The sequence below is a fragment of the Jaculus jaculus genome, chromosome 10 (assembly GCF_020740685.1).
Source record: "Jaculus jaculus isolate mJacJac1 chromosome 10, mJacJac1.mat.Y.cur, whole genome shotgun sequence".
Taxonomy (NCBI): Eukaryota; Metazoa; Chordata; class Mammalia; order Rodentia; family Dipodidae; genus Jaculus; species Jaculus jaculus.
Window position 1 is genome coordinate 16,470,024 of NC_059111.1, and position 20,751 is coordinate 16,490,774.

A 20,751-nucleotide genomic window follows, 5' to 3' on the forward strand; every position below is an offset into this window, starting at 1 on the left:
TAGGAGGATTGCTGTGGGTTTAAGGACAACCTGGGACTACAGAGTGAATTCCAGGACAGCCTGGGCTAAAGTGAGACTCTGCCTCAAAATAACAATAACAATAAAAATAAAAATTAAAAAAATATAAATGATGTTCTCTACTTAGCTCAAACGTAGTTGGACATTTAGGGATGACCCACAGAAAGGGCTTTTAGATTAGTTTTGGCTGATATTGTTTTCTCATTGTGATTTTTACTTTTTAAAGTTTTTTTGAGGTAAGGTGTTGTTCTAGCCCAGGCTGTCCTGGAATTCACTATGTAGTCTCAGGGTGGCCTTGAACTCATGGTGATCCTCCTACCTCTGCCTCCCAAGTGCTAGGATTAAAGGTGTGCGCCACCACACCTGGCTTGCTCTCTCTTTCTCTCTCTCTCTTTTTATTAAGATTTTTATTTATTTGCAAGGAGAGAGGGAGAGAGAGAGAGAGAGCATGCACCAGGGCCCCCAGCCACTGCAAATGAACTCTAGACACATGTGCCACTTTGTGCGTCTGGCTTTACATGGGTCCTGGGGAATGGAACCCAGGTTGTTAGGCTTTGCAGACAAGTGCCTTAACTGAGGCCATCTCTCTAGCCCCAAAGATATTTTTTATTGAGGAAATTCTCAATTCTTAGAAAAACACATGACATATCCCACTGGTGACAAATTTTTTCTTCGAGGTAGGGTCTCACTCTAGCGCAAGTTGGGCTGGTCACCCTGTGGTCTTGGACCCTCGGTGCTCCTCTTACCTCTTCTCTGCCCCCAACTCCCCCACCACCCCCCGTGCTGGGATTAAAGGCATGTGCCACCTCGCCTGGCTTGCTAACAATTCTTAGCCAAAGCACTGTTTCAAAGGGCACAGGAGGGGGAGGTGCACTGCCAGTGGCATGGACCTCTTCCTGTTCCTTGCTAGACAGTGTCTAGAAGTCAGTGGACATTGCTCTTGCCATGGAATCAAACTTCCGTCCTTATCTGTACTGCTGACTTTTAGAGAATAACTCTCCAACATGCTATTTTTTTCTCTGAAGAATGAGTTTGTTCGTAGAAGCTATGAGGATGTAGAGGCCTTCCAAATACAAAGTGAAATAAATGTTTTTGGCTAGCTGAAGTCGTTCTCAAAGTTTTTTTTTTTTTTTTAAATTTATTTATTTATTTGAGAGAGAGGAAGAGGCAGAGAGAAAGACAGAATGGGCAATCCCAGGGTCTCTAGCCACTGCAAACAAACTCCAGATGCATGTGCCACCTTGTGCATCTGGCTGAGGTGGGTCCTGGGGAATTGAACCTGGGTTCTTTGGCTTTGCAGACAAGCACCTTAATGGCTAAGCCATTCCTCTAGCCCTCAAAGTTTTTTTTTTTTTTTAAATATTTTATTATATTTTTGCAAGGAGAGAGGAAGAGAGTGATAATGAATATGGGCACACCAGGGCCTCCAGCCAGTGCAAACGAACTCCAGATTCATGTGCTACTGTGTGCACCTGGCTTTACATGGGTATTGAGGCATCAAACCTGGGTTGTTAGGCTTTGCAGGCAAGTGCCTCTCTCCAAACCTCAAAAGGTTGTTTTATGGAACCCTGGTCACCTGAGATGCTCTGAGGGAGGTGGGTAAAGCAGAATGAGATTGTTGGATTTAGTCAGGAACCCCTTCTTGTGAATGATTTTTTTTTTTTTTTTTTTTTGAGGTAGGGTCTCACTCTAGCTCAGGCTGACCTGGAATTCACTCTGTAGTCTCAGGGTGGCCTTGAACTCACAGCGATCCTCCTACCGCTGGCTCCCAAGTGCTGGGATTAAAGGTGTGTACCACCATGCCCGGCTGATTTTTTTTTAATTTTTTTGTTATTTTTATTTATTTATTGGAGAGTGATAGACAGAGAGAGAAAGAGGCAGATAGAGAGAGGGAGAGAGAATGGGCGCACCAGGGCCTCCGGCCACTGCAAATGAAATCCAGATGCATGTGCCCCCTTGTGCATCTGGCTAACGTGGGTCCTGGGGAGTCGAGCCTCAAACCCGGGTCCTTAGGCTTCAGAGGCAAGTGCTTCACCGCTAAGCCATCTCTCCAACTCTTTTTTTTTTTTTTTTTTGAGAAGATAGGGTATCATGTAGCCCAGGCTGGCCTTGGAATTGCTATACAGCTAAGGGACCTTAAACTCCTGAGCCTCCTGAGTCGTTGGGTTTCACACACACGTACCACCACTCTGAGTTTATGTGGTTTAGAGGAATCAAACCCAGAGCTTCAGGCATATGCTAGGCTAGTGGCATCCGCAGCTGTGAACACTATGAACATGAAACGCGTGTACATTGTTGACTGTCAACCCCTAATTTCATCATTAATAGCCATCATGACAAATGTCCACTCCCAATGCAGACATGTTCGTCCAGCTTCCACAAATGTCTGCTTCGCCTGAAGTACGTGAGGAAAAATGAAAGAGTGCATTTGTTCTCCCAACCCTGTCCTGTTTCCCTTGCTGCAAGCGCGTCCACTCATCCTGGCGCATCGATCCCTGCACATGAGCCCGCGGATGGGGCTTGGCGGGCATAGGACCAACACTGGCTTAGGAACCGGGGAGGTCGGTGTGAAGAAAACCTGCGATGTCTTCACTCATGGAGCTCACACTCTACCTGGGTAGGCAGACAAGGCCTAGAAATTCTGAACAAGATAAGTACCCGTGAAGGAAACAAGCTTGGGGAAGTTGAGGAGAGAGGATGGTACAAGACAGATGCTGGGCTACGCGGATAAGCGCACAATCCCGGAGGGGCTGGCGGAGCCAGACTGGCTGGGGCAGGCTGGGAAGGTATGCCTTAGGGAGGTCACTGGAAGGAACAAGGGCCCCCGAGGCCAGCAGGGCCTTGTCCTACAGGACAGACAGAAATCAGTCCGAACCTTCCAGGCATGTTCACTCTGGAAGACATCTGAATGACTGGACTTTTGAAGAATTCTGAAAATCTCCTGAATTTTCTCCCTGGGAGGTTTCCCAAGGGCTTTTCTATGTTCCTTTGTAAGTGTATGGAATGCTTTCACCCAGTAAGGCTGGGACCTCAGGCAAGGCGGTTATCAAGACGGTGTGGTTGTGGTGTCTAAGCCACAGCTTTCTAGAACTGACCTCACTTTTGCCTCCTCCAAAGCAAAGAACAAAAGGGGTTCAAAGATAATTTTATTTATTTATTTTTAAAATATTTATTTATTTATTTGAGAGAGAGAGAGAGAGAGAGAGAATGGGTGTGCTAAGGCCTCCAGCCACTGGAAACAAACTCCAGACACTTGTACCACCTTGTGCATCTAGCTTACATGGTTACTGGAGAATTGAACCTGGGTCCTTAGGCTGCTCAGGCAAGTGCCTTAACCACTAAGCCATCATTCCAATTCCTCAAAGACAATTTTAATCCACCCTATCTAAACTTGACTCAATGATGTAATATGTGCATACTGAGGCCCAAATATACTGACACCTAAGTATGCAGGATGGGGAAGGGGTCCTGGAATTTGGAATATTCAGGAAAATTCCTCAGGTGATTTCCCCCCCCCTACCTTTTGCTGCCCAGAACGAAATCCATGTTAGGCACGTAAAGTACTGAGCTCTGTCCCCAGCATGGTGTGTGTGAGAGAGGGAAAGACAGAAAGAGAGAGAGAGAGAGAGTGTGTGTGTCTCTCATTATGCCAGCCTGGGCTTGAACTCACAATCCTCCTGGCCTCAGCTTCCTGAGTTGCTGTGATTATAGGCTTAGATTACCAAACCTAGCTCTTCCGTCTTCTCAATTCTGGGATTACAAGCATGCACCCCTATACCTGGTTTACGTAGAACTAGAAGAGGTGGATTTTAGAGTATGTAAAATATGCCTCAGTGCCAGAAGCACAAAGTGGTACATACATTTGGAGTTTATTTGCAGCAGTAGCGGCCCTGGAGTGCTCATTCTCTCTCTCTCTCTTTTTCAAATAAATAAAATATTTTTTTTTTAGCTGGCATGGTGGTGCACGCCTTTAATCCCAGCACTCGGGAGGTAGAGGAAGGAGGATTGCTGTGAGTTCAAGGCCACCCTGAAACTACAGAGCGAATTCCAGGTCAGCCTGAACTAAAGTGAGACCCAGCCTCGAAAAACAAACAAAAATATATTTTTTTTCTTTTTTAAAAAAGAAAGAAAATAAACTGGGCTCATGTTTGTAATACTTGACAGGCTGAGCTAAGAGGAATTCTATTTATTTGAAGCCACCCTGGGTTACATACAGAATGAGTTCTGGGTTCACCGAAGTTAGAGTGAAACCCTTCTTTAAAAGAAAGAAAAAAAAAAGAAGGAAGGAAGCAGAAAAGAAAGGAAGGAAAGAAAATGAATGAGCTTAACAGGGATGGGACGCGGGGAGGAAAATCTGCCCAGAAGGGAAACTGCAGGGCAGTGTAATTAATTCGAGAGCTCCTCCACTGGGGTTTCTCAGAACCTCCCTTCATCCCCTCAAGTCTTAGGGCCACGCCCACACCTCTAGGCACTGGGCAAGCAACAATGCCATCTAGCGAGGTTGTGGGGATAAGCTGGCAGAGCGGGCGAAAACAGAGACCTCCAATTGGGATGTGAAGGGTGATACCCAAGCTAACAGGTGCAGCAGATGCAGTAGGCTAGGGAGGACAGCGGGGGACCAGCGTCAGAGCAACGTGACTTGTAGATCGGCCGAGACGCGGAGACCAGAGGAAAAGCAGGAAGGAGAGCCCACAGAGAGAGTTGAGGTTGGGCCCAGGTATGTCAGGGCACTGCAGTTCCAAGTGTGTGTGTGTTGGAGTAGGGATGGGTGAAAGGTGATATATTCGGGAAGAAGAGATTTGGGGTCCTGCTGAAGGTCTCAAACAACGAGAACGCACCACACATAGGGTGCCACCCAGGGGAATGACACGACTGGGTATGCGATTTAGAGGTGAGTGGGCTATAAAATGGAACAGCCTTGGAGGGCAGCAGCTGCGAAGCCTGTTAGGCTACTGTTGTCTTCAAGCAATCCTGCATCCAGGAATCTATTTTACAAATTACAAAGGGACTCCAAGTCCCCTGCAGCAAATACTGAAACGAGACCAACAACACGGGCTAAGGATATTTAAGCTATGACAAGCCTTAGCAATGCTGGCCCTGAAGGAAGTTTAGAAAAGGTGAGAGTTACAGGAGAGCCGCAGGTGCAGGTGCATATTTGATACTTATCGGCTTAGGGGCAAAGGCTGACTTGAGATAGAATCTATTCATGTAAGACAAGAGTTGCTCAAGGGTAGGAGGTGAATATTATTAACATCTGCATGGCCAGGATAAAGCAGAATCAATCTGAAGGCTGGGGTGTGCTTGGCAGGGTAGGCAGAATGGGTGCCTAGCATGTGTGGGGCCCTGGGTTCGATCCCCAACACCACATAAAAAGAAATATATATATATATATTTTGAAAGAATATTTTTTTTTGACAAAATAATGCATACATAGGAAAGAGGTGAAGGACCCAGAGAGGGAAACCCAGGAAAAGTGACAAAGATGCAGCCTAGTGCTGGGCGTGGTGGCGCACACCTTTAATCCCAGCACTCGGGAGGCAGAGGTAGGAGGATCACCGTGAGTTGGAGGCCACCCTGAGACTTCATAGTGAATTCCAGGTCAGCCTGGGCTAGAGTGAGACCCTACCTCAAAAAACAAAAACAAACACAAACGAAACAAGCAAACAAAAAAAGATGTGACCTGGAAGCCAGAGAAAGTGTCTGAGACCTGAGACTTCACTTGCGACCAGTAGAATACTCAGGAGCTCCCAATGTCTTTGATTCTGTTGACTATATGTGTTCATTTAATTAAAAAAATTTTTTTCTTCATTTTTATTTATTTATTTGCAAGTGACAGAGAGAGAGAGGGAGAGAAAGAGACAGATAGAGAGAGAATGGGCGCACCAGGGCCTCCAGCCACTGCAAACGAACTCCAGACGCGTGCGCCCCTTGTGCATCTGGCTAACGTGGGTCCTGGGGAAGCGAGCCTCGAACCGGGGTTCTTAGGCTTCACAGGCAAGCGCTTAACCGCTAAGCCAGGCGCCTCGAACTCACAGAGATCCTTTTACCTCAGCCTTCCTGAGGGCTGGGATCAAAGGCATGCGGCCACCACGCCTGGCCTTATCTGTTTTTATTTTGTGAGGACTTTTGTTTGTTTTGTTTTGTTTTGTTTGCTTTCTGACACACGGGACCGGAGAGACGCCTGGGCCTTCCCGTCGGGGACCGCTAAGGTCCGCATTTCACACCTCAGGTCTCGCTCCAGAGCTTCAGGCCTGCGGCGCGCGGTCGCCTAGGAGACAAGCCCCCTCCCCTACCCCAACCCTTTCCCGTAGCGCCTGCGCCTCCCCGGAGGCCCCGCCCCCTCTCCGCAGACGGGCGCTGATTGGTCCGTTTGAAATGCGCCGGGCGGGAGCTCACCTGGGCTCGTCGCGTCGCCGCCTCCGCCGCCGCCGCCGGGCTTTCCCCGAGCGCCGGACGTCCCAGCCGCCGCGTCCCGCTTCCCGCGGCGTGTCCCTCTGCGCTCCGCTCGCCGTCGTCTGTCCTCCTCAGGGTGGAGCCCGGGCGTCCCGCGCGCGCGCGCGCGTGTGTGTGTGTGTGTGTGTGAGCAGCGCACAGAGCTTACGGCCATGAAGCCAGCGTGAGTGGCCGGCCGCCCCGGGGCGTCGGCGGGGCCGCTGGGCAGGCGAGGGTCGCGGGGGAGACAGGACCCGGGCGGCCTTTTCTCCACGCCGGCGCCGTCCGGAAGTGGGAGCCGAGGCCTCCGTGTGGGGGGGGGGCTGGAGGGAGCGGTGGTTACGCGAGACGGTGGGAGGCCCGGATGTCCATGGACCCCGGAGGAGTCCCCACGCCTGCGCTTGGGCTTCCGCGGGTTGGTCGAAAGCCCGGGAGGTTGGGTGGGGGGTGTCTTGTGCCATCCCTCCCTTACCCCATGTCACTTGTCTGGCTCGTTATCCTTCCGACTCCCCATCCTTCCTCCGCATCCTCTTCCTCTCCGCGGCTCCCCAGTGCGGGTTGCAGACTTCGGTTCCGGCATGAGCCGGGCATGGGTTTTTATTTTATTTTTCGAGGTAGGTTTCTCGCTCTAGCTTAGGCTGACCTGGAATTCACCGTGTAGTCTCAGAGTGACCTCGAACTGGCGGCGATCCTCCTACCTCTGCCTCCCGAGTGCTGGGATGAAAGGCGTGCGCCACCACGCCCGGCGCTGGCATGGGTTCTGACATTTGGGGACCGGGTAGATTGCTTTCAGTTTCCCCCGCAGTCCTCCGCCCCTCCCGCACACACACCCCGAGCATCCGTCGGGGAACGCTGGGTCCCTTCCCTAGCCCTGGGTGGTGGTGGCCTTGAGGCCAAGCCCCTTCTAGCAGGTCAGTTACTAGGCGCTATCTTTGTCCTCAGGCCATCCCCGCCCGCGTCCCTCTATCTCCCACGCCCACATTCCTCAGTAATTGCGGCACACTTTTTTTTTTTTTTTGAACTGCTGCAGCATCCGCCCTGGTTAAACAAGTGCTTCTGCTTTACTGGTCAGACCGAATTTATGAATCATGACCACTTCCCTAGTCAAAAGGGAACTTGTTTTATGAGGCCAAACTCAAGAAATCTTTATAAAGATAACCTTTGAGTTTACAGAAGTGTGCCCCCGGTATGCGCTGAAGAATAATGATTTGCTGTGTTTCCGCCAGGGATTGTGTTGAATAAACTGTTTTAATCATTTACAGTCCAAGGCAAAAGCTTTCATTTGGTTTTCGTGTTAAATATTCCTCTAGCATATATGAAAGGAAAGAAAAAGGGTGGTAGGAGAAAGACATGATGGAATAAATCCGAATGGCTTTCTGTGTTCTCTACTTAAGAAATCAAGACATTGGCAGTTTGGGACATTTTGTTTGAGGATTAAAAGAAAAACTTAATAGTTTGATCATTCAGTGAAGTTATTCCTTGAAAGTACAGTTTAGACTGTATTTTTTATTATTTACTTATTATTATTTTTTTAAATTTATTTATTTATTTGTTTATTTGAGAGCGACAGACACAGAGAGAAAGACAGATAGAGGGAGAGAGAGAGAATGGGTGCGCCAGGGCTTCCAGCCTCTGCAAACGAACTCTAGACGCGTGCACCCCCTTGTGCATCTGGCTAACGTGGGACCTGGGGAACCGAGCCTCGAACCGGGGTTCTTAGGCTTCACAGGCAAGCGCTTAACCGCTAAGCCATCTCTCCAGCCCAACTTATTATTTTTTGTTTGTTTTTCTAGGTAGAGTCTCACTCTACCTCAGGCTGACCTGGGATTCATTTGTAGTCTCAGGATGGCCTGGAACTCACAGTGATCCTCCTACCTCTGCCTCCTGAGTGCTGGGATTAAAGGCGTGCAGCAATCCTGGCTGGACTGTATTTTGTTTATTTATTGTTGCGTGCTGGGGACCAAACCCAGAGTTTTGTGTATGCTGTGCAAGAGCTCTCAACCACTGAGCATTTCCAACCCTTAGACATAAAATAGATTCTCTGTGCACATTTTTATAACTGACTGAGGTTACTCACCCTATCAGCCTTCCTTGGTGTGTGCTTGACCATGGTTTTAAAGATAAGTGTGACCAATTACATGTAGATATTCCGAATTTGTCATGATAATAAAAATTATTGCTCAAGAAAATTTGCATGTTATCTTAATAGGGAGCTAATAAACTAACGAGTTGGAGATGTGGCTCAGTAGTTGAGCACTTGCCTAGTATTCATAAGACTGTATCTGAGTCCCAGCATTGCCCCAAACCCCAGAACACACAGAAACTAAACCAGCCTGCCTCCGAAAAGTCCCCCAAGGTTCATTTGGGTCCAAAAAATGTTTTTTCAATCAAGTTCTTAAATACTTTTGGGTTATGTATGTTACATTTTTCTAATACAGTTTCTTATGTATTCATGTTGCTTGAGGCATAGTGTTTGGGAACTGCTGAGGAATAATTTTATAAGTCCTAGTAAGGTCACTTGTATGAATTATATGTAAGGTTTTGTGTGTTAAACTGAAATGTTTTCTGTTCATGGTTAGGAGAGCTAAGACACCCAGGAAACCTATAATAAAAAAAGGATCCCAGACGAATCTTAAAGACCCAGTTGGGGTAAGGTTTCCTTGGATTTGTGTGTGTGTGTGTTCTTTCTTTATTCTTTTTCTGTCTTTTGTATACGCTTGGAAGGGGAGTAACATGAGATGTGGGAATGGAATGGAAGAGCTTTTGGTTAAATTGATTTACTAAATTGTATAAAGCTGGTTTTACCTGTGGAGTTTTGTTTCTCTATAGGATTGGTTCAGCGCCCAGGCTGACTTGGAATTCATTATGTAGTCTCAGGGTGCCCTTGAGCTCATCTTCCTACCTCTATCTGAGATTAAAGGTGTGTGCCACCACATCTGGCTGAAGTCTTGAAAAAAATTTTTTTTTTTTTTCTGAACGTGGTGGCGCACGCTTTGTTAGAGAATTGGCTCATCAGGGCTCCCAGCCAGTGTAATTGCACTGCAGACACATGTGCCACCTTGTGCACCTGTATGACCTCATGTGCTTGTGTCTCCTTGTGCACCTGGCTTACGTGGGATCTGGAGAGTCGAATATGGTCCATAGGCTCCACAGACAGACAAGCACTTTAACTGCTAAGCCATCTCTCCAGCCCTGAAGTCTTTTTTAAAAAAATATTTTTATGTTATTTATTTGCAAGTATGTGTGTGTGCACCAGAGCATCTTGCAAACAAACTACAAATGCACTTTTGCATTTGGCTTTATGTGGATACTGGGGAATTGCAACCGTACTGCAGGTTTTGCAAGCAAATGCTTTTAACCACTGAATCATCTCACCATCCCACAGTGAAGTCCTTGGTTGTTGACTACAACCCCTATAACTAATGAGGATTTGGAAATAGAGATATTCAGCGATCTTCACCGAAGTTCATGCTGTACTCGTTTGGGAGTGGGGTGTTTCAGCTCACATAATAGTCTTCCTCTTCCACCTGCACAGTCTCTGATGACTCATTTCCCAAGGAGAGGCCCAGTCTCCAAGTTCCATAATGACTGGGAGAAGATGGCTTACTTTAGTTAATGCTGCCTCCCAGTTGCAAGTACTTCACTAGTTTCACATTTGCGTCTTGCTTTTAAAGTTAAATGGTAAATCAAAGGGTTAATTTCCCCTAAGATGTTTATTTTATTTTATTTAGTAGAGAGAGAAGCAGATAGAGAAAGAGAATGGGCGTACCAGGGCCTTCAGCCACTGCAAACAAACTCCAGCCACATGTGCCACCTTGTGCATCTGGCTTATGTGGGTCCTGGAAAATTGCACCTGGGTCCTTTGGCTTTTTAGGCAAGTGCCTTAATCACTAAGCCATCTCTCCAGCCCTCCCTGAGAGATTTTTAACATGGCCACCTCACTGCCACTGGAGAGTCTGATTTGAGTTGTACCATGTGCCATGAGCACAGTGGGACAGGTTTTCTTCAGACATCCTGCCTCCACTTTTTCTTCTAATGTTTTCTTAACCTGTTGGGTTCAACCAGGTTTTGATTTGAAATCTAATAGCTTTATCTGCCATTTAGATTTTTTTTCTGTTTCTCTGTGTACAATACAATAGTGAAGAGAACTGTGTGATTTGATTTTTTTTCCTTTTTTAAATTTAAAACTTTTTATTTGTTTATTCGAGAGAGAGAGGAAAGAGGGAGGCAGATAGAGAATGGGGGCACCGGGGCCTTTAGGAACTGCAGACGCACTCTAGGCCTGTGCACCACCTTCTGCATCTGGCTTACATGGGCCCTGGAGAATTGAACCTGGGTCCTTTGGCTTTGCAGGCAAGCTTTCTCCAGCCCCTCTTTTTTTTTTTTTTTTTTTTGAGGTAGGTTCTCACACTAGCCCAGGCTGACCTGGAACTCACTCTGCAGTCCCAGGCTTGCCTCAGCCTCATAGCAATCCTCCTACCTCTTAGTGTTCTGAGTGCTGGGATTAAAGGCATGTACTACCACATCTGACTTACTTTTGGCTCCTCCCCCGCAACTTGAATCTTTTAAATCCAAATTTATTTTGTTTGCATGCACATTTGAAACCTCTTCTCATTATTTAATGTAGCCACTTTCGATCATTCTGAGTAGCAGATTTTCCTTGTCATGGCCCTGGGTTTATGTGGGTCACTTACGTTGAAAGAGCAGATGTGTGTGGAATGAATGGGAAGCTTGTCAGGCATATGCTGGGCACGCGTGGTAGTGAATCATGCCTATAGTCCCTGCTCTAAGGAGGCGAAACCAGGAAGATGGCCGAGAAGTCTATGTAAGCCTGGTCTCCATAGTTCTAGGCCAGCCCAGGCTGAAGAAAACATACTTAACAAGGAAAATCAGACATACAGTCCACCCTGCTCAAGCAGCTCTGTCTTTCCAGGTGTACTGTAGGGTGCGCCCCCTGGGCCTCCCTGACCAGGAGTCCTGCATAGAAGTGATCAACAGCACCACAGTGCAGCTTCACACTCCCGAGGGCTTTCGATTCAACAGAAATGGAGACTATAAGGAGGTAATCTACTACCACTGGGTTACTTTTACTTGTTGCGTTGTTTCCTTGTTCCTTTTGTCTTTCTTTCTGTTTTTAAAGGTAGGCTCTTGCTATAGCCCTGGCTGATCTGGAATTCACTATGTAGTCTCAGGGTGCCCTTGAACTCAAAGCCACCCTCCTACCTCTGCCTCTTGAGTGCTGGGATTGAAGGTGTGTGCCACCATGCCCAAGTGACATTGTGTATTTTTTCTGGATTTTGTTTTTTGTAGTGTTGGATATTAAACTTAAGGCCTTGTGAATGCTAAGCAAGTACTCTGTCACGCCACTCACAACATCCCCAGAAGCATTGTGCATTTGGGTCAGCTTCTTATGAAGAGGTATTTTTTTGTTTAGAGTCTCACTGTATAGCCTAGGCTGGCCTCAAAATTTTTATTCTTGTATCTTACCCTCCAGGTGCTAGGATTTTAGTCACCTACCACCTGTTGCCTGGAGAGTGGAGTTTTGTTGCTGATGTTATTTTGTTTTTGTTTTTGTTTTTTCAAGGTAGGGTCTCACTCTAGCCCAGACTGACTTGGCACTTACTCTGTAGTCCCAGGCTGGTCTCACAGCTATCCTCCTGCCTCTGGCTTTCAAGTGCTGGGATTTAAGGCATACACCACCATACCCAGTGAGAGTGGATTTTGTATTTTTGTTTGTTTAATTTTTAGGGCATTGGGGATTAAGCTCAAGGCCTTTTCTATCACTGAGCTATATCCCCAGCCCTTGTTCTTTTGTTTTTTTTTTCAATATTTTCTTTATTTATTAGAGAGAGAGTGCTAATGGGTGCACCAGGGCCTCTAGCCACTGGAAACAAACTCCAGTCACATGCGCCACCTTGGATTATTTATCTTGGCGATGGAGTCTTTTGGTATAGTCCATGTTGGGATTATAGGCATATACCACTGTGCCCAGTACATGGAGAATTTTTAATTTATTTTATTTATTAGAGTGAGAGTGGGAGAATAAGTGCGTCAGGGCCTTTAGCCACTGCAAACGAACTCCAGATGCATGTGTTACCTTATGTATCTGACTTACATGAGTCCTGGGAAAACGAACCTGGGTCCTTTTGTTTTGCAGGCAAGCACCTTAACTACTAAGCCATCTCTCCTGCCCAAAAGTGGTTTATTTATTTATTTTTTTTCTGGGGTGGGGGAGAGTTCAAGATAGGGTTTCACTATAGCCCAGAATTCACCATGTAATCTCAGGATGACCTAGAACTCACAGTAATACTCCTACCTCTGCCTCCTAAGTGCTGGGGTTAAAGGCGTGTGTCACTGCACTCAGTGGTAGAGTTTTCATATTAGCACAATAATTAGCAAATTTAAAATTGGAAGTTCAAGTTGGACAAAATAGTTCACATCTGTAATCCCAACACTTAGGGGGCTGAAGCAAGAGGATCACAAATTTTAGACCAGCCTGGGATATAGTAAGATCCTATCAAAAAAAAATAGAAAACATTGGGCTGGAGGGATGGCTTAGTGGTTAAGGCACTTGGCTGCAAAGCCAAAGAACCCAGTTTTGATTCCCCAGGTCCCATGTTAGCCAGTTGCACAAGGGGCACATGTGTCTGGAGTTCATTTGCAGTGGCTGGAGGCCCTGGCGCTCCCATTTGTTCTCTCTCTCTCCTCCTCCTTCTCCTCTTTCTCTGTCAATTAAAGAAATAAGAATATTAAAAAAAAATACAAAACATGGCCTGGAGAGATGGCTTAGTGCTTCAGGTGCTTGCCTGCAAAGCCTAAGGACCCATGTTTGACTCCACTGATCCCATGTAAACCAGACGCACAGTGTGACACATGCACAAGGTTGCACATGAGCACAAGTTGGGGCATGTGTCTGCAGTTCCATCACAGTGGCTGGAGGCCCAGTTACGCCAATTCTCTCTCTCTCTCTCTCTCTCTCTCTCTTGCATTCTCGCTCTCTCATTAAAAAAAAACAACAAAAAAAACAACTGGGTATGATGGTGCATGCTTTTAATCCAGTTGAAGGCCAGCCTGGCTAAGAATGAGACTCTAACAAAAAGTATGTGTATATAAAATAGATTGTGCTCAATTCTGGTCTACAAGTAAATGTACTGAGGAAGCAGTTACATGCATAGACTCCCAAGTAGTAGGTTACACTTCTCTATTTTTAATTTTGTTTTGTTTTGTTTTTCAAGGTAGGGTCTCACTCTAGCTCAGGCTGACCTGGAATGCACTATGTAGTCTCAGGGTGGCCTCGAACTCATGGTGATCCTCCTACCTCTGCCTCCCAAGTGCTAGGATTAAAGGCATGTGCCACCACGCCTGCCTTTAATTAAATTTTTTAATAAATATTTTATTTATTTATTTGAGAGAGAGAGGGACTCTAGACACTGCAAATGAACTTGACATGTCTTCAACCTTGTGCATCTGGCTTTCGTGGGTACTGGGGATTTGAACCTTGGTCCTTGAGCTTCACAGGCAAGCACTTTAACCACTAAGCTGTCTCTCTAGCTCCTAGTTTACACTTCTTTTTTTTTCATTAAATTTATTTATTTATTTGAGAGCGACAGACACAGAGAGAAAGACAGAGAGAGAGAGAGAGAGAGAATGGGCGCGCCAGGGCTTCCAGCCTCTGCAAACGAACTCCAGACGCGTGCGCCCCCTTGTGCATCTGGCTAACGTGGGACCTGGGGAACCAAGCCTCGAACCGGGGTCCTTAGGCTTCACAGGCAAGCACTTTAACCACTAAGCCATCTCTCCAGCCCAATAGTTTACACTTCTTTATGACTTCACTAGGTAATAGAAATTCATCACCTCAATTGTATCTTAGAGAACCACAGTTGTCTTTGTGGTCTACTATTGATGGAAATGTTGTGAGGTGTGTAAGTAGACATGTTCATTGTTTCTTTCCTCTGCTTCATTTAAACTTCATGCATGTTTTCTTGTTTTTGTCAAAAAGTAAATTTGAATTAGGCAAAATGGGCCCTCTGGGAATGCTTTATGGAGCGGCAGGTCTTGGAGAATATAATAGGAGTTGAACCCTTACGGAATACTAAGTTTGCTTAAGCGAGTTTAAAGTACTTATAAACTCAGGCTTGTGGGGATTAAAAATTGTCACTGCCTCATGGCAATCTGCAGTAGAGTGTACTTAAAAGCATCACTCTGGAAATGACTGCTGCTAATTGATCCCGACCCTTGTGCCTTGGTTTTCTTGGGAAGAGGGAGTTCTTGAGCGGGAGGCCGTCTGCTTTCCTGGGCGCAGTCCTGTGGTTCTTTTCATGGCGTGGCTCTTTGTTCTGCTAGTGTGTTACAATGAAGACTGCCACAGAGGTAGAAGTTAGTGCAGCTGAAATAGGTTTGCTGTCTCTGTAAGTTGTTACTCCCCCTGCTCATTTATATTTATTTACATATTTTATTTTATTTATTTGAGGGAGAGAGAGAGAATGGGCACGCCAGGGTCTTCAGCCACTGTAAACGAACTCCAGACGCGTGCATCACCTTGTGCATATGGCTAACATGGGTTCTGGGGAATCAAACCTGAGTTCTTTGGCTTTGCAGGCAAAAGCCTTAACTGCTAAGCCATCTCTCCAGTTCTATTTATTTATTTGAGAGAGAGAAGAAGAAAGAACAGGCGTGTCGGGGCCTTCAGCTACTGTAAACGAACTCCAGATGCATGTGCTACCTTGTACATCTGACTTACATGGGTTCTGGGGAATCAAACGTTGGTCTTTTGGCTTTGCAGGCAAGCACCTTAACTACAAAGCCATCCCACCAGTCCCCATTGCTCATTTATAAAATGATTGGTTGACACTTGTCTGCAGTCCCACATCCATGGGTTCAATTCAGTGTAGATTAAAGATCTTTAGAAAAGGGCTGAGGGTATAACTCTGTAGTAGAACACTTGGCTTAGCATGTAGGTGGCCATAGGTTCAATCCCCAGCACTGCAGAAGGAAAGAGATACGAGCAAGGGAAGGGATGCAAGGAAAGGAAAGTTAAGTTGGAGGGAGGGAAAGGGAGAGGGTGAGCAGAGAGGCAAGTGTGATGGCTTACATCCATTATTCCAGTTCTTGGAGGCTCAGGTAGGAGGATCACCTGGAGCTTGAGGCTAGCCTGGGGCTATATGTAGAGTTGGGTTTTTTTTTTTGTTTTTTTTTTTTTTTTGTTTTGGTTTGGTTTGGTTTGGTTTGGTTTTCGAGGTAGGATTTCACTCTAGCCCAGGCTGACCTGGAATTCACTATGTAGTCTCAGGGTGGCCTTGAACTCACAGTGGTCCTCCTATCTCTGCCTCCCAAGTATTGCGATTAAAGGCATGTGCCACCATGCCCGGCATATGGTTTTTTTCTTTGTATATTGAGAAACATTTTACAAGTACAAACATGTATTTCTAGTGTGGATACAGTGGACTTCTGTAAAAGAGTGTGTGTTCTCTCTCTCCACAGACTCAGTATTCATTTAAGCAAGTCTTTGGCACTCACACCACCCAAAAAGAGCTGTTTGATGTTGTGGCTCATCCCTTGGTAGATGACCTGGTTCATGGCAAAAACGGTATTTGGCTAGATTCTTCTTCAATCTTCTCATAAAACATCTTTTATAAGTTATATATTTGGTTTGACATTATCATTAGAGTGTTGTTAAATGCTACTTTTTTGAGTTAATTTAAGTGTTTTAGTACACTGAAGAAACAGAAGAGCAGGACTTTCTGATTCAGCTGGTGTCTTGCTGCACTGCAGGTCTCCTTTTTACATACGGCGTGACCGGAAGTGGCAAGACGCACACCATGACAGGCTCGCCAGGGGATGGAGGACTGCTCCCTCGTTGTTTGAACATGATCTTTAATAGCATAGGCTCATTTCAAGCTAAACGATATGTGAGTATGACTCCTTTGTGTTATAACTGTCCCTCAGCAGACACAAGACTAAGATACCTCTGGGTGCGGTCATATTGAGGAAGGACTAAACACTGAGCCATGGTGTTTCATGCCTGTAATGGTAGCACTCTGGAGGTAGAAGTGGGAGAAACCAGAAAATTCCAGGCCAGCCTAGGTTATGTAGTGAGAACATGTCTCCTCGTCCCTGCCAAAGTCAATGCTAAAATACTTCAAGTCAACTCAAAAAATAACCTGGGGGCTGGAAAGATGGCTCAGCAGTTAAGGTGCTTGCTTGTAAAACCTGACAGACCAGGTTCAGTTCCCCAGTACCCACATAAAGCACCAAGTGGCATATGCATCTGGAGTTTGTTTGCAATTGCAAGAGACCTTGGCACACCCATTCATTCTCTGTCTTTCTCTGCTTGCAAATAAATAAGCCAAATATTAAAAAAAATAACATGGTCTGATTTCCTCCCTACTTCAGGTTTTTAAATCTAATGATAGGAATAGTATGGACATACAGTGTGAAGTTGATGCCTTATTAGAGCGTCAGAAAAGAGAAGCTATGCCCATCCCCAAAACTCCCTCTAGCAAGTAAGTAATTTTTTGTGTGTATGTGTTTTTGTGTTACTAGCCCAGAGTGCACAGGATCTGTCCAGTGGTTTTGTGCAGGCCTTGGGAGTAGTGACTTTAAAAACTATTGACTGGTGAGGTCAGAGATGAGCCACCTGCTGAAGTTAGTGACTGTAGCAGTTACCTTCTCGTTGCTGGTACACAATACCTGACCAGAAGCAGCTTGTGGAAGGAAAGAGTTCATTCCTGGCTTAGTTTCAGGGGTATTCCATCATCACAGGAAAGTATAGCAGACACAGACAGTTGGCCATCACACGTCTTTTATCATTAGGGTGAGCTTGCTAGCACCTGCGGGTGGAGCTGGACTATAACATCTCCATGCTTAATTCCCAGTGACACACCTCCTCTTGCAAGGCTCCACCTCCCAATGGCTCCACCAGCTGGAGATTGAGTATGAGGCTTAATTACAAACACATGAAGCTATGGGGGACATTCTATAGTCCAGTTGCCACTGTGATGGGCCAGGCATTCTGTCTGGTTTTGATTCACTGTGACTACTTTGAGAAGGTGTCTGTGTGGGGGAGGGTGTGAGCACTGGGGCTGTCCTTGGCCCACCTCAAGTATGAAAAAGCTTTGTACATTTCTGCTTGAATGCACACCCTTTGTGTTAGGATTTTTGGTACCATTTACTTTTTTTCCAATTTTATATATATGTGTATGTATATATATATATATATATTTATTTTTTATATTGACTCACTGGTAAAATCTGACTTTTGGGATTTGTTTTCTTTTTTTATCTTTAGACGCCAAGTAGATCCAGAGTTTGCAGATATGATAAATGTGCAAGAATTCTGCAAAGCAGAAGAAGTTGATGAAGATAGCGTCTATGGCGTGTTTGTCTCTTACATTGAAATATATAATAATTACATATATGATCTATTGGAAGAGGCACAGTTTGATCCCATAAAGCCCAAGTAAGTATGGAGAGCACTTTTTTTTTGTTTGTTTTTCGATATAGGGTCTCACTGTATCCCAGACTGACCTGGAATTCACTATGGAGTCTCAGGGTGGCCTCAAACTCACAGTGATCCTCCTACCTCTGCCTCCCCAGTGCTGGGATTAAAGGGTGTGCCACCACACCAGGCTGAGATTACTTTTGGAAGGTCTTGGCTCTAGGTGGTTTTGGAAGAAATTTAATTATATAGGGAAGTATCCCTATTGCTGGGTTGGAGCTGCCTTTCTTCATCCTCGCTGTGCTGGGAGTTTGCAGCCTCTTAAGTCATCTGTGTCCTGATTCACTCTACAGGATGGATCAAAAGCTGTCCAAGTCATTCTCAGTCATCCATTCCTGAGTAATATAAAGCTGTATTTCCTTGTCATTCTGCCAGGGTTAAAAGATAACTCCTTAGATGTCCTTGACTCTTGTCTTGTTAGTTGATACAAAAGACAGCTCTCACCTCAAAGGGATAAGAGATAGTTTATTCTGGAGCCAAATATGAGTGACCATGGCCCGGGAACATAGATTCAGGTTACCCCGAATTCCATGTTCCAACATGTTTAACAAGGTGTGAAGGTTTTATAGTTAATAAAACAAAAAGAAATCATAAATTAAGGCACTTTTCAAATACATTGGCTGACCATCAGGTGGGCGGAATATAGCAAGGGGTCCACATTAATCTCCACCATTGGCTTCAGATGCTGTCTGATAACATTCTTAGCCCTTGGGTTGGTGGAAGCTGGGGATCTGTTCTTACATTCCAAAAATCAAGTGAGTGTCACCAGGATGTTAGGTCAGACATAGAGATGGGTAAAGAATGGTTGTTAAGGGGCTAAAGATAGCCCAAGGTACTTTGGCTCTGATCCTGCAATATTCCATCTTTATAGGAGATCTATCAGTCCATTCAGCCTTATCTAATGCACAAAATGTAAACACTAGTTACACTTGGACTTCACATACAGTGCATCTGTGTAGTGTCAGAGTTGGTTCAGGAATTTGACATCTCATAATGTTTATTTTTGTTATCTCAAGGCTGGTCTTGCATACTGTGTTCATTGGGGCCTCGTAAGACATAAATACTATGAGTAGCTGTGTTCTGCATAAAACTTCTGTGTATATGTCTAATGGAACATTATTGGGGAAATAGATTTAGAAAACCATTAGACTGCAAACATGTTAATATATGAATGTGTGCACTGTGATTGAAGTCCTATTTGATAAAGGTATTTAAAATTTTTTTATTTATTTGCACGTGTGTGTGTACAAACATGTGCATTGGGACCTCTTGGCACTGCATACAAATACCAGATGCTTTTGCCACTTTTTGGTTTTTTGAGGTAGGGTCTCACCCTGGCTCAGGATGACCTGGAATTCACTGTGTCCTCTCAGGGTGGCCTCAAGCTAATGGTGATCCTACTACTCTGCCTTCCCAGTGCTGGGATTAAAGGAATGCATCACCATGCCCGGTTTGCTTTTGTCACTTTTTGCATTTGTCGTATGGGTGGCCCTGGATTGAACTGTGGGTTCAAAAAGACCTTATTTTTTAAGTCACCTGTCTTTATTTGCTCTTGGTTGGATTAAAAAGAAATAGAGCCCAGTGTGGTAGCACATGCATTTAATTCCAGCACTCCAGAGGCAGAGGTAAGAACATCACCGTAGGTTTGAGGCCTCCTTGAGAGACTACACACAAGAAAATAAAATAAGAAAACCAAAAAGCCATGTATCTGGGTGTTGTTCCTCAGGTACCATCCACCTTTTGTGGGGTGGGGGGCTTTTCTCAGTTGCTTAGAACTCACCAAGTGGGTTAGACTGGTTGGCCAGCGAGACTCAGAGACTCACCTGACTGTCTAACCCTGTGCTGAGACTACAAGCACATGCCACCATGCCTGGCTTTTTTTTTTTTTTTTTTTTTTGCCTGGGTTCAGGGATCAAATTTAAGTCCTCTTGCCAGGTAAGGACTTAACCAACTGAGCGGTCTCATCAGCTTGGCCTTTTTTTTTGGAGGTAGAGTCTCACTCTAGCCCAGGCTGACCTGGAATTTACTGTTTAGTCTTAGGGTGGCCTCTAACTCACGGCGATCCTCCTACCTCTGCCTCCCGAATGCTAGGTTAAAGGCATGCCACCACATCTGGCTTTTGCCATTGTTTCTTATATAGAATTATTTTCTTATTTTAATGAGTGTTTTCCCGTTTGTTTTAAACTGAGTTTTGACTCCAGTTTTGTAACTGACGACTAGCCAGTAAGCTCCAGGGATTCTCCTGTCTTCATCGTCCTAGTGGCGGTTTACTGGTGGACACTGCTGCCCCAGCTTCTGTGTAGATGATGGGGACCCTCATGCTTGCATGCAAGTACATGCTTGTTAGGCTCTGGCTCACTGTGACTGCCACTGCTCTAGAGCGCACATGTTGCTGTGGGAGTGTGACTGTACAACAGTAATGCCTGCCTTGTTCCTTTGGCAGGTGGAACGGTTGCAGTACACCTATGAGGAACGCAGATTCTGTGTATGTGACGGCATTGGCTCCTTTCTTAAGGGCGCAGTTATATTAGTGGTAGCATCTGTGGCATATTTGTGAGTAGGTGGCTTTTCATTGGCACCTGCCAAGCTGTGACCTTGAAGCTTCTGGGGAACTCTGCTCTTGATTATCAGTGATGGCACTGGCCTCTATCCTCATCATTACTCCACAAGCCACTTGGAAAGGATTGCCTCTCATGGGTTATACCAAACCCTTTCAGAGGGTGTCTTCAGCTGTTGCTGTGACATCAAAACCAACTTCTGTTTTAAATTTAAGAAAATGCTAAGCTGATGCTTAACCTGACTAC

At 45.5% G+C, this 20,751-nt stretch overlaps 1 protein-coding gene across 7 annotated transcripts in view; it reads left to right on the forward strand.

Moving 5' to 3' along the window:
• Positions 1-6,495: 6,495 nt before the first annotated feature.
• Kif23 (kinesin family member 23) overlaps positions 6,496-20,751 on the forward strand; it is a 30,042-nt gene continuing 15,786 nt past the window's right edge. For 5 of the 7 annotated variants that reach the window (XM_045160527.1, XM_045160529.1, XM_045160530.1 and 2 more), the window contains exons 1-8: positions 6,496-6,634; positions 9,030-9,099; positions 11,384-11,512; positions 15,931-16,036; positions 16,222-16,358; positions 16,843-16,952; positions 17,738-17,908; positions 20,391-20,432. In XM_045160527.1, coding sequence (XP_045016462.1) covers positions 6,624-6,634; positions 9,030-9,099; positions 11,384-11,512; positions 15,931-16,036; positions 16,222-16,358; positions 16,843-16,952; positions 17,738-17,908; positions 20,391-20,432 — 776 coding nt within the window. In that variant the 5' untranslated portion in view covers positions 6,496-6,623. The remainder of the gene's footprint in view (positions 6,635-9,029; positions 9,100-11,383; positions 11,513-15,930; positions 16,037-16,221; positions 16,359-16,842; positions 16,953-17,737; positions 17,909-20,390; positions 20,433-20,751) is intronic. The other 2 variants (XM_045160528.1, XM_045160531.1) reach the window with 1 other exon arrangement.